Genomic DNA, 10,261 nt, shown 5'->3' on the forward strand with positions numbered 1-10,261 from the left:
CCCTAGCACAGTGGAAAGCACTTAAAAGCTTGAGGTGCTGATACAATATGGTATGCACACTTTAAACATGTGGTTTAGCACACTGGTATAACTGCCACTGCACTGACAGTAGTGCATCCAAAGAAGCAGGTAGATAAGTGCTCATGACATGTAGGTGACTGTTCTCAATGAGGGATGGTCCACACAGGACTCTAACAACACAGAGCACCATTTTTCCCTAACTGCATGTACTCTTTAGAATTTTTTTTTCCTTCAATCTCCAGCACCCATGTTTGCACCTCTACCATCTGCTGGCAACAGAAATAGAGGGACTGCAGGTGGCAATTCCACATGAAGTAGTAGTGGCTGAAAAGTTTCTCTGCCTCCATCTGCTGGTACCGATGCAAAACACTTATCTAGACTGATTTGGGGTATTAACAGGAAGAGGGTATTAGCTATTGGTCCCCAATGCATACTCCACACAAACTTAAACACCAGCAAGGGCTCAAGAAAAAAAAAAAAAAAAAAAGGTTCTAATGGCAGTGATTTTTCCTATGTCAGATCATTGCAATACTAATACCCACTACTTGTGGAGATTGAAGTTTTTGTAAAGGAGTCAAAGTTTAACCAAATTCAGGCTGCAGGTGTGTGTACAAGTTAGTGGTAGCAGGTAGGTTCTCGTTACCAAGCAGCTGTCTTCCTAAGCCCTGCTTGAGGATAGGTAGTGTGGCCCTTGTGTGCCCCGTTTAGCACAGCTGCTAGTTTACATACCTCATGTGGCATGCAGGAGCTATGGATGTGTATGCAGTAGGAAGGCAGGTGTCCTGTTGAGCACCGGTTGTTTCACTACACTATTTTGTTGGCCCCTCAGAGCTAGCTTTGCCCTGCAGCAGAAGGGGGCTTTATTACAGAGGGGCACGGCTATGCCCTAGATGAGCATTGTACAGCTCTGCCCTCTGCTGGCAGAAGGATAGCATGGCAAGGAGTACTAGTACTCAAAGCATGCACTAGGGCACAGTTCATAGCCAACCTTACCCCTCAAGTGCCAAGGAGGAAAAAAAAAAAAAAAAAAAAAAAGTGCCCAAGATCAGTACAGGTAAAATCTAGCTCAGGCCATAGAAAAAAAAAATAAACCTAGAAGAAACAGAAGGCAGGTGCACTGTTTCAACTGATTACCTCAGCTCTTTAAAAGTTTGAGTTTCTGTTCTGCTCTTAAGCATGCAAAGACACAGTAACTGCTGCCCTACCCTCCAAACAAGAGCCAGAAACCTAAAAACCCAAAGAGGAAGAAAAGAAACCAATTCCAAAAAAAGTTCTTTATTGCTACAGAAACTAATTTCATCTTCTCCCCATCGTCACAGCACCTAGGAAACAGAGAGGCAAGGTTACCAAGGAGACCAGCCCCCCACCAACTCTTCTGGTGCAACAGGGAATAGGAGGCCTTCAGCCCTTACCTCGGGTAGGAACACAGCACAGCTTTACTTTTTCATGGACAACTTCTTGCCCCTGCCAGCTCCTTTCCCCTGCAAGGTGGTCAGAAAACACTACATCAGGAAGCTCCAAGCAAGAAAGCCCTGCACCCAGGTGAGAGCAGAAGCCAGCTGCCACCTATACCTACATAAAAAGGAGTTAAGTCCCCCTCCCCTGTGCAGAGATGGCATCATGTCAAGCCACTGTGACCCACTACCCCCCCCCCCCATACAAAGAGACTTAAAGGGTACTTTGTACCTTTTTCACTGGGCTGTCTTCATCCTCCACAGAAGCCATCCTGAGACAGGCACAAAATGAGGTTTAGCATACAATAAAAATAAGACCCCCAGCCCCAACAGAACCATGCCCAAAGCCACTTGTACACCTCCATGAAAGCCAGCACTGGTACTGCCTCCCCCCCCCAAAGAATATGTACACACTTATCTCAAAATACTTTGAGAAACATTTTGTATAGAAAGCACATTGAAGTCTAAATACTCCCAACATCCATGAGTTCAGTATGCACCTACCTCACAGGAATAGTGATGGGGGCTCTGGTGCCCCACAGCCCAAATGTCTCCCCTACTCCCAGTAAGAACACTGGCCAACACCACACCTCTTGCTTCCCTAGAGGGGGGGGGGGGGGCTTGACAGCCACCAGTGCCCTCTTGTCATCCCTGCATCCCCTTGCCTCCACCCCCTGGCCCACAATCCTGCTTCAGCTGGCAGCTTCCATGCAGGAAATGACATAAGAACATAAGCTACAGCATCACAGAACAGCTCCACAAATCTGTGCTCTTCAGCAAGCACCACCTTCAGCACCTGCTGGTTGCAGCCTGATGATGGCGGCACATAGGTGGCTTAACAAGCAGCAGGTGCCAGTTTCCACCTCCTCCAGTGTTATGAGGGCAGATGGAGCCACAATGTCACACACCCAGCACCAACCAAAGCCCACACAGGCAATACTGAAGTCACGCATCCTGTCATAAAACCCCACTGAACTACACTTCCACATGGCCAGGACAACCAGCTCTGCATGTCTAGAAATGTTTATTTTCTTCCTGGGAATTAAGTATTACAAGAACAATATTTACCTGGAAAAATGACAAATCCTCCCCACCCCAGATTTCTCCTATTTTTGTTTAAACCCCCAAACATTCCCAGGAAAAAAAAATAAATCTGAACATGAAGGTCCCTGTGGATGTGCTGTGTTCAGACAGCTCTCATCCCCATATCTGAGAGGCTGGGTCATAGGAATGTCAGTACTCACTCATCCTCAGGTTCTTCTTTATCAAGTTTCTTTTTCTGGGACAGAAACAGAAAAGGAATACCTGCATTTACCTTGATTCCACCACCAAGTGACTAAATCCCATCTTCACAAAGGGCAGGTTAAGACCTCTTTTTTGCCAGCATGGTGGCTCAGTGGTACAACCCTGCAGAGGACCATGTTCTCTTCACATGAGGCCACTTCTCATCTCCAGCCAACATGCTCCCAGGGACAGGATGAGAATCCTGGTGTTTTTCATTCGGGGGTTTCTTCTGCTTATCCAAAGCAGACTACCCTCTGGCATGTAGGGAGTTAACACAGGCCTGGTCCAGCCCATCTTCAGACTGGGTCCATTTGATGGAGCCAAGCATTCTTCCCCTCCCCACCAGATAGGAAAGTGGAGTCAAGTTCCCTACCCCCCCCCCCCCCCCCCCAGGGAGGTTAGTCAATTGCCTCTGTTCCAGAGTTAGAAGGTAAAGAGCTGCTCACCAGTTGGCGTACCTTGGCCTGGCCCATTTTTTTGTTGGCGGCAGGTCTCTTCACAGGCTTCGGAGGAGATTCTACTTCTTCCTCTTCAGCCTCCTCCTCTTCCTCCTCCTCCATCCATGAGTAGTCTGCTTCCACTAGGAAGCAGAGAGGTGGGGGGAGGGGGCATTAGTGCTTATACCAAGGGAGTGGGGCAATTTACAGGCTTCAGCTGTGCTCACTGCAGCTGCTATTTGGGGAAGTCACAAGGAGGGCTCCTCCCAAACACAAAGGGGCAGACTATTTTCTTAGAGAAAACCCCTTCCCTGAGGGATCAGGCATCATAAGCTCCACATAGGGGAATTTAAGAGGATCATTCCTGTCATGGTATACTCAGACATTTGGAGACTTCACCCTGGAAGGAGGGAATAATATTAAGCACAGGACTTTAAAGAGAAATCCAGATTCTGTTTCAAGTCTGGGCATTGATGGTATCCAGTAGGATGCATCTAATCTAAATTTCTCCTCATCTCCACCATGCTGCACATTACCAAAAAAAATAAAATAATCCATGTACTCACAGGCAATGTGCTGTCCGCTGATGTACACTGGGCCAGAGCCCACCTTCAGTCGAAAAGCAACCGGAGGGTTCAGCTCAAATCCAGCTACAGTGGCCTGCAAGTCAGACACTGTCAACCCACTGAGGCAAGTAAACATCACCAAGCAATGGCATGGTATGCCACCCATAGAGCAATACGCAGAGGTACAATTCACAGGGCCCCACCCCACTCACCATTGGCAGGATGGAAGACCTCAGGGTTGCAACAGGTACTCCCTCACCATCACCTCCCTCTCCAGGTCTGGATATGATCTCTACAATGTTGACTTCATCCTTGGCATTCTCTCCTAGGCACACCTAAGGACAAAAAACCCAAACCCTTCCACATTTAGATACTCAGACTGCACCACATGTAGCTCTCCCCCTTTACCATGGGGTTTCCAAATGGACTCATTATCCTGTGCACTAAAGTCAGACATCCCTGTGAGATCAGACTAGAAGTCTCCTCCACCCTTTAATAACTATTGCCTTCCTAGCACTATAAGGTCCCACCTACTAATCCAAACATAGGGATTTTAGGTAATATTTTGTTTCTTCTTTGCTATTTGCCTAGCAGTTTCTGCCTATTAACTACCAAGTCACTATTTCAGACTCCCAGTCACCGGCAGCCACCAGAAAGATCATGCACACCACTGGAATAATCTAATCCACTGTGAAAGTCAGATTAAATCAGCTGAGCAAAGTGCTAGGTTCTCTTTGTGGGATACATCTGCTTTTCCACCATTCCTAATTTTGTTTAGGGATGGGGAGTAGTAGACTGGTCAACAGCAGATTCCACATCTTTACCCCATTGTAGGGGAGGATGGTTTCGGAAACTAAACACCCCATGAGGCCAACACATACCGTCCGCAGCACCAACTGATACTCATACTTGTCCGTCTCCATCACTTTGAAGAGATAAGTGCGACTCTGCTCATTCAATTCACATCCTATGGAGGAAAGGCAACATTGAAGACTCCAGCATAACTGTTTACCCTTAGAATACAGTGGGGTATGCAGCTGGAAGAGCAGGAGTAAGATTAAAGCCCAGAGAAGAAAGAGACTCGGGGGTATGTTAGAACACAGGACTAGCTCCATTCTGGGAGCTAGAACAAGAAAGGGAAACAGTTCTGCAGGGCCAGTGCCCTAGGCAAACCTTCTGCCCTCCTCTGGCCCTGAGCTCACTCAGACAGGCCCCCTCTTACATACACAGGCCCCTTGTCTCATTCACACATGCATCCTTACACAGGCTCCCTCTCTCCCACCCATTGCTCTCGTATGCACACAGCAGCTGCTCTTTGCCACCCCCTAATGGCTGGCACCCTAGGTGACTACCTAGTTTACCTATTGGATCGCACCGGCCTTGCTTGTGTGCTGTACATTATTAAGTAGAGCCAAGAGGCCAGCAGAAGCAGATTAGTCACAGAACACAAGCTAAGGTGCAAAAGCAGCTGTGTTACCTAGACGTCAGAAGGGTGTTACAAGGTCTCCTCTGATACTTTGTAGTCCTATGAAGTCTGACCAGTACAGCTACAGTTCACAAGTCTCCACCCCTGTTTAGCCAGTGATTCATGCCATGATGCAGAAAGTATCTCAGAAGTATGTTCTTGACTATCTGAGGAACTTGTGTGAAGTGATTGAGCTCCTTTGCCAGAGCAGTGACTCACTACATGATTCAGTTACAGGCAATGGTTCAAATTAATTCTCTGGATGTTGCCAACCTTAGGCTCAAGCCCCTTTTTTTTTTTTTTTTAAAAACACAAGTGTGACATGTCTTAAAGTTTATTTGCAACATTCACTTATAGAAAGGTGAACCACCTCCAGGCAACAGCACAGCATATCCCATTTTGGCATTACAATAGGCTTTTTAGCAGTAGTAATTTTCTTAAAAGGTATCAGGTTGAGGCCAGTAGCAGCTTCCACCTTTCAGTCTAGCTACAATGGGAAGAGTTAAAAAAAAAAAAAAAAAAAAAAAAAGGTCTGCTGACCTGGAAACAGCCGTTGCAATCTGAGCCCTCTTACACTTTGCCAGTCACAGGTAGTTCTCGTAGTCAGTTAGGGATAAGTTTTGTTTTTTTTAAAAATGCTTTGAGTCTTCCTAGTCACCCTCTTGCCACATTCCCTAGGACAGATATCTTGGCCTATTATACCAAATCCTTAGTCTACAAGCATATTTGTCTTAAGACCTTGGACAAAAATGCTTTTCTGGTTTTGTTGTACTTTTAAGTTATGTATCAGCAAGAGAGCCTGACCTCTGAGCCACTGTTCAGTTCTATAGACCCAAGTCCTAGGAGTAGCTCGACAACCACACACAATGAGACTGGATTGAGCCCATAGCCTATTGCTCTGGACCCCAACTTGTACTAGAATCTCCAGTATCAGATCAGATCCCCTCTCTCCCTCAAGATTCTTACCCCATACTAAGGACACCGGCTTCTCAATCCTGCTGCTGTTACTAGTACTAGAAGCCATGGTCTTCAGAGTTATCTTCTGGATAGAGAGAAGGAAATAGTGAATCTACAAGCATTGGAGATATCACCAAAGCTAGCTCTCATCTGACACTTTTAAAGCATAAAACAAAGCTATCTGAACTGTTCCACTTGATACAATACTGGCATGAGGGGCCCAGAACCACCTTTGAGGAAGGGGGCCATCTAACGTGAACACCACACTGTCAGCCACAAGTGATTTTTCTCCAACTCCTTGTGCATAGTTTTGGGGGGAGGGGGAGGGGGGCCCCACACAAAGCCCAGGTTACAGGAAGATGGGGCAGTCCTTGGGACACACCTAGTCAGGCAAGTTTTTAGGATATTCATATTTAATATGCAATGGACATGCGTCCATCAGAGCAATGCATGCAAGCCTAGCTCATGCAGTTTCGTTGGGGATATCCTGAAAACCTTGACTAGCTGTGTTCAGAGGACTGGAGTTGAGAAAGTCTAGGAGTGGGGCAGCAGAGTCCTGAAGGTTACAAGGACATGGGGGGGGGGGGCTGCTCCTTTAGGGCCGGATTTTAAATGCCCTGCGCACGTAAATCCGGCCGTATTTATGCACGAAGAGCCCCGGGATGCGCGTAAGTCCCGGGGCTTTGTAAAAGGGGCGTGTTGGGGGGCATGTCCTAAATGACACAGTGTGACAGTGTTGCGGGGGCAGGCCCGGGGGGCAATGCACCAGCCCAGGGGCGTGGTTGAGGCCTCCGCACCAGCCCCCCGGGTCGGGTGATGGCACGCCAGCAGCCAGCTGGCGAGTGCAGATTTACATCTGCTTTCAGCAGGCATAAATCGTGCAACAAAGGTAAGGGGGGGTTAGGTAGGGGGAGGGCAAAGGAAAGTTCCCTCCGAGGCCGCTCCGAAATCAGAGCGGCCTCGGAGGGAACAGGCAGCACGCGCTGGGCTCGGCGCGAGCAGGTTGCACAAATGTGCACCCCCTTGCAATACGCGCAGCCATGTGCTTATCTTATAAAATCCAGCATACTTTTGTTCGCGCCTGGTGCGTGAACAAAAGTACGTGCTCGTGCAAAATTATAAAATCTACCCTTAGTGTTGCAGTTCAGGAGGTGAGAGGGGAGCTCCTTTAGTATTATTAATTAGCAGGTCTATCCAGTAAAGTGCGGCCGCGTTTACCCCGCTCCTAACCAGCGTTCTACTCACTTTCCGGCCGCGTTAGCCCTTCCTGCGATCCACAACCCCCTTTAACCTACCCTTACCGCGTCCTAAAATCCCAGGGCAACCCCTTCCACACGCGACATGTATATTGCAAGTAAATGAGCGAATTAGCTATTCCCTAGCATCCAGTAACCCGTGCCCAGACTATCGCTATTTTACCCTGCAGTTTTGCCACGCGTTTAACCTGTTAACTTACCGCCTACCCTTACCCCTGTGTTAGAGGCAGGGGTAAGGGTAGGCGGCAAGCTTTCCCCCAGCCCCCGCTCACCTGCCCTGGCCGCGTCCATGGATGCTGGTCTCCGGGACAGTCCCAGTCCTCTCCCCTCCTCCCGAAGCAAAAAAAAAGCAAAAAAAAAAAGTTGCAAGAGGGGAGAGGACGGGCAATCCTACGCTCAGTGACTTACTTTTGCAGCCCCCCTCCGGACATCGTGGCTTCCCCCGTGCCAGTCCCCTCTCCCCTCCTCCCGAAGCAGGGCAGAAGGGACTGGCAGTGTAAAGCGGCGAAGCGACTTACTTTTTGCAGCCCCCTCCGGACATCGGACGACCTCTCCTGCCTCCAGCTGCTCACGAAGATGGACGCCTGCATGGCCGCTGAAGACGTGACGTCACATCTTCAGTGGCCATGCAGGCGTCCATCTTCGCGAGCAGCTGGAGGCAGGAGAGGTCATCCGATGTCCGGAGGGGGCTGCAAAAAGTAAGTCGCTTCGCCGCTTTACACTGCCAGTCCCTTCTTCCCTCCTCCCGGAGCAAGGCTGCTTTTCGCGCCCTGCTTCGGGAGGAGGGGAGAGGGGACTGGCAATCCCGACTTCCTGGTATCTGTCATTTCAAATGACATTTGAAATGACAGATACCAGCGTGGCCGTGAAGCGTTAGGCCAGCGCACCCAGGATACTGTATAGGCGCTCTATACAGTAAAATGGGTTGCGCGGGTCTAACGCTTCACGGACGCAGCTTGCATTTGCAAGCTATTTACATACAGGATAGAGCGGTAGGTGAGCTGCACTGTGCATGCAGCAACCGCGGGTGCGCCGGGCACTAACACAGCTCTTCCTACCGCTCGTTACTGGATAGGCCTGTAGGGGAGTAGGAAGCATAACCCAAGGTGGTTACAGCAACATTGAGGAGACACTGGCACACTGTACAGCTTGCTGTTGGACGCCGGTTGTATAGGCATTATATTGCATAAGGGGATTACCCCTTATGCAATAAGGAGATTAGCACCTCTACAACCTGCATTCAGTGTAGAGTGAATCTACTAGTGCTTGTCACATGCAAATGCATATAAAAAAACCAAAAAACCCCACTGCACACGCAAATGCTACGGGCTTTGGAGCTTGAATGTACAAGCAGCAATGCTTGGGAAGGTGTGTAAGGAAGTTCCTATAGCTATTCACTCCCAAGGCAAAAAAAAAAGTGCCTCTAGGACACATTTTAGCAATCAGATATTAAACACCTGCCCGGAACAGGTGTTAATAGCTGAGTGCTGCTAAAATTAGCACTGAAAAGCAGAAAGAACTGCTTCCTACTTAATATCATTGCGATATTAATTAGGAGGAAAAAGAAGGCGGGGGAGCACCGGCAGTCAGGTGCAAGAAACAGCCGCTCAATTGACAAGCGTCCGTTTCCTGAACCCCTGGCTGTGGCATTTAGGAAAGCTGACCACAATAAATTAGATATCGCATGGCACCCCAGGAGGGAGGGGCATATTAAGAAAGCAGGCGCTAACTGTTCAGTGCCACTTTCTGCTCATAAATGTTGCATCGGCCCCTTAGTGCTACAGCAGAGGCACATAGAGTCCAGGCTGTTCGAGAGAAACAGAGTAACCTCTAGTGAGGCAGTGTTACCGTACAGCGATGAGAGGTCACACGGCTCAGGATGGTAGAGACATAAGGGAGAGAGGGGTGAGTGTGATGGAGGACCGTGTTGTAGTGAGTGAAAGAGTAGAGCCCAGGTGGTTATAGGACACAGGGGGCGGGATCCGGCTGTTACAGGAAAGGGTGAGATGAAGACTTAGTATAACCAATAGGGGGAGCAGGGACCAGAGGCCAAGAAGTTATAGGAATATAGCATAGCTAGCATTATAGTACACAGAAAAGAAGGGAGGAAAATGCCTCTAGTTTTAGAGTATAGGGGATATTAAATACAGAGCAATCCCTGAAGACAAAGATTAGCCTCCATTTTGGTTTTTTGTCATCAGTATTAAGCCAAAGACTTAGTGCTCGATCTTTTTTTATTAGCAAGAAGATCTACAGTAAGGATATTTGTTTATTGCACAGGCACATTACTTCTTTTGATCTCATTCCTAAGCTCTTTGGGATTTTTCCTTTTATACATCCTTTATAAAAAGGAAAAATCAGAGCCCATTTTCGCAGTGTTTATACTTAGTGAGAGACCTTTCTAGGGGTCTTCCACAATCTCTTAAATTTATTGTAAGCATAATGTTTCAAAGTCTTAACATTGACCTCCCCAGAAAAGGAAGAAAAAGGGAATCAATTTGTTTCAAGTGGCCTCTGAATTATTTAAGATTGCGACCAGTACTAGAGTTTTAAACACATTAACTCCTTTCTCTTAAAACACTGCTGCAAAAGCAGGCTCCTGCTTACCCTAATTTCTGATGCCAGTAGGTCTGCAAAAAAGGCTAAAGCTGATGATCCAAGGGACAGAGGTTGTTAAATTGCTAGATAAAGTCTTAAACTAATTGCACCCTCAGGTCTTACCTGATCTTATTCTCTAGCAAGGAGCCTTGCTTTGGACAGAAAGAGAAACCCAAACTCTAGCAGCTGCTTAATAAAGAAATTCCAGATGAAGCAAATCCAG

The 10,261-nt window shown here is 47.8% G+C and overlaps 1 protein-coding gene across 5 annotated transcripts; it reads right to left on the reverse strand.

Moving 5' to 3' along the window:
• Positions 1-1,251: 1,251 nt before the first annotated feature.
• On the reverse strand, positions 1,252-10,261 carry NPM2 (nucleophosmin/nucleoplasmin 2). 5 transcript variants are annotated; one of them, XM_029603857.1, is made up of 10 exons: positions 10,162-10,261; positions 6,194-6,269; positions 4,644-4,729; positions 3,975-4,097; positions 3,763-3,856; positions 3,218-3,339; positions 2,720-2,754; positions 1,708-1,747; positions 1,434-1,502; positions 1,252-1,343 (listed from the first exon to the last, which is right to left on the reverse strand). In XM_029603857.1, the coding sequence occupies exons 2-9, from the start codon at positions 6,249-6,251 to the stop codon at positions 1,458-1,460; spliced, it is 603 nt and encodes a 200-aa protein (XP_029459717.1). In that variant the 5' UTR covers positions 6,252-6,269; positions 10,162-10,261; the 3' UTR covers positions 1,252-1,343; positions 1,434-1,457. The 5 variants fall into 5 exon arrangements, with proteins under 5 accessions (XP_029459717.1, XP_029459714.1, XP_029459716.1 ...); XM_029603854.1 differs by having other exon boundaries at positions 3,206-3,339; positions 10,162-10,257; XM_029603856.1 differs by lacking the exon at positions 10,162-10,261 and adding an exon at positions 10,048-10,100 and having other exon boundaries at positions 3,206-3,339.

This window comes from Rhinatrema bivittatum, chromosome 5, assembly GCF_901001135.1.
Source record: "Rhinatrema bivittatum chromosome 5, aRhiBiv1.1, whole genome shotgun sequence".
Lineage (NCBI taxonomy): Eukaryota > Metazoa > Chordata > Amphibia > Gymnophiona > Rhinatrematidae > Rhinatrema > Rhinatrema bivittatum.

Bases quoted from the DNA above. Each gene is read 5' to 3' on its own strand.
- NPM2 (XM_029603854.1), bottom strand. From the start codon at position 6,251: ATGGCTTCTAGTACTAGTAACAGCAGCAGGATTGAGAAGCCGGTGTCC. The intron at 3,340-3,762 runs GTGAGTACATGG...TCTGCTTCCTAG, and splicing joins CAGCGGACAGCACATTGCCT to TGGAAGCAGACTACTCATGG. The intron at 1,503-1,707 runs GTACAAAGTACC...ACCACCTTGCAG, and splicing joins AAGACAGCCCAGTGAAAAAG to GGGAAAGGAGCTGGCAGGGG.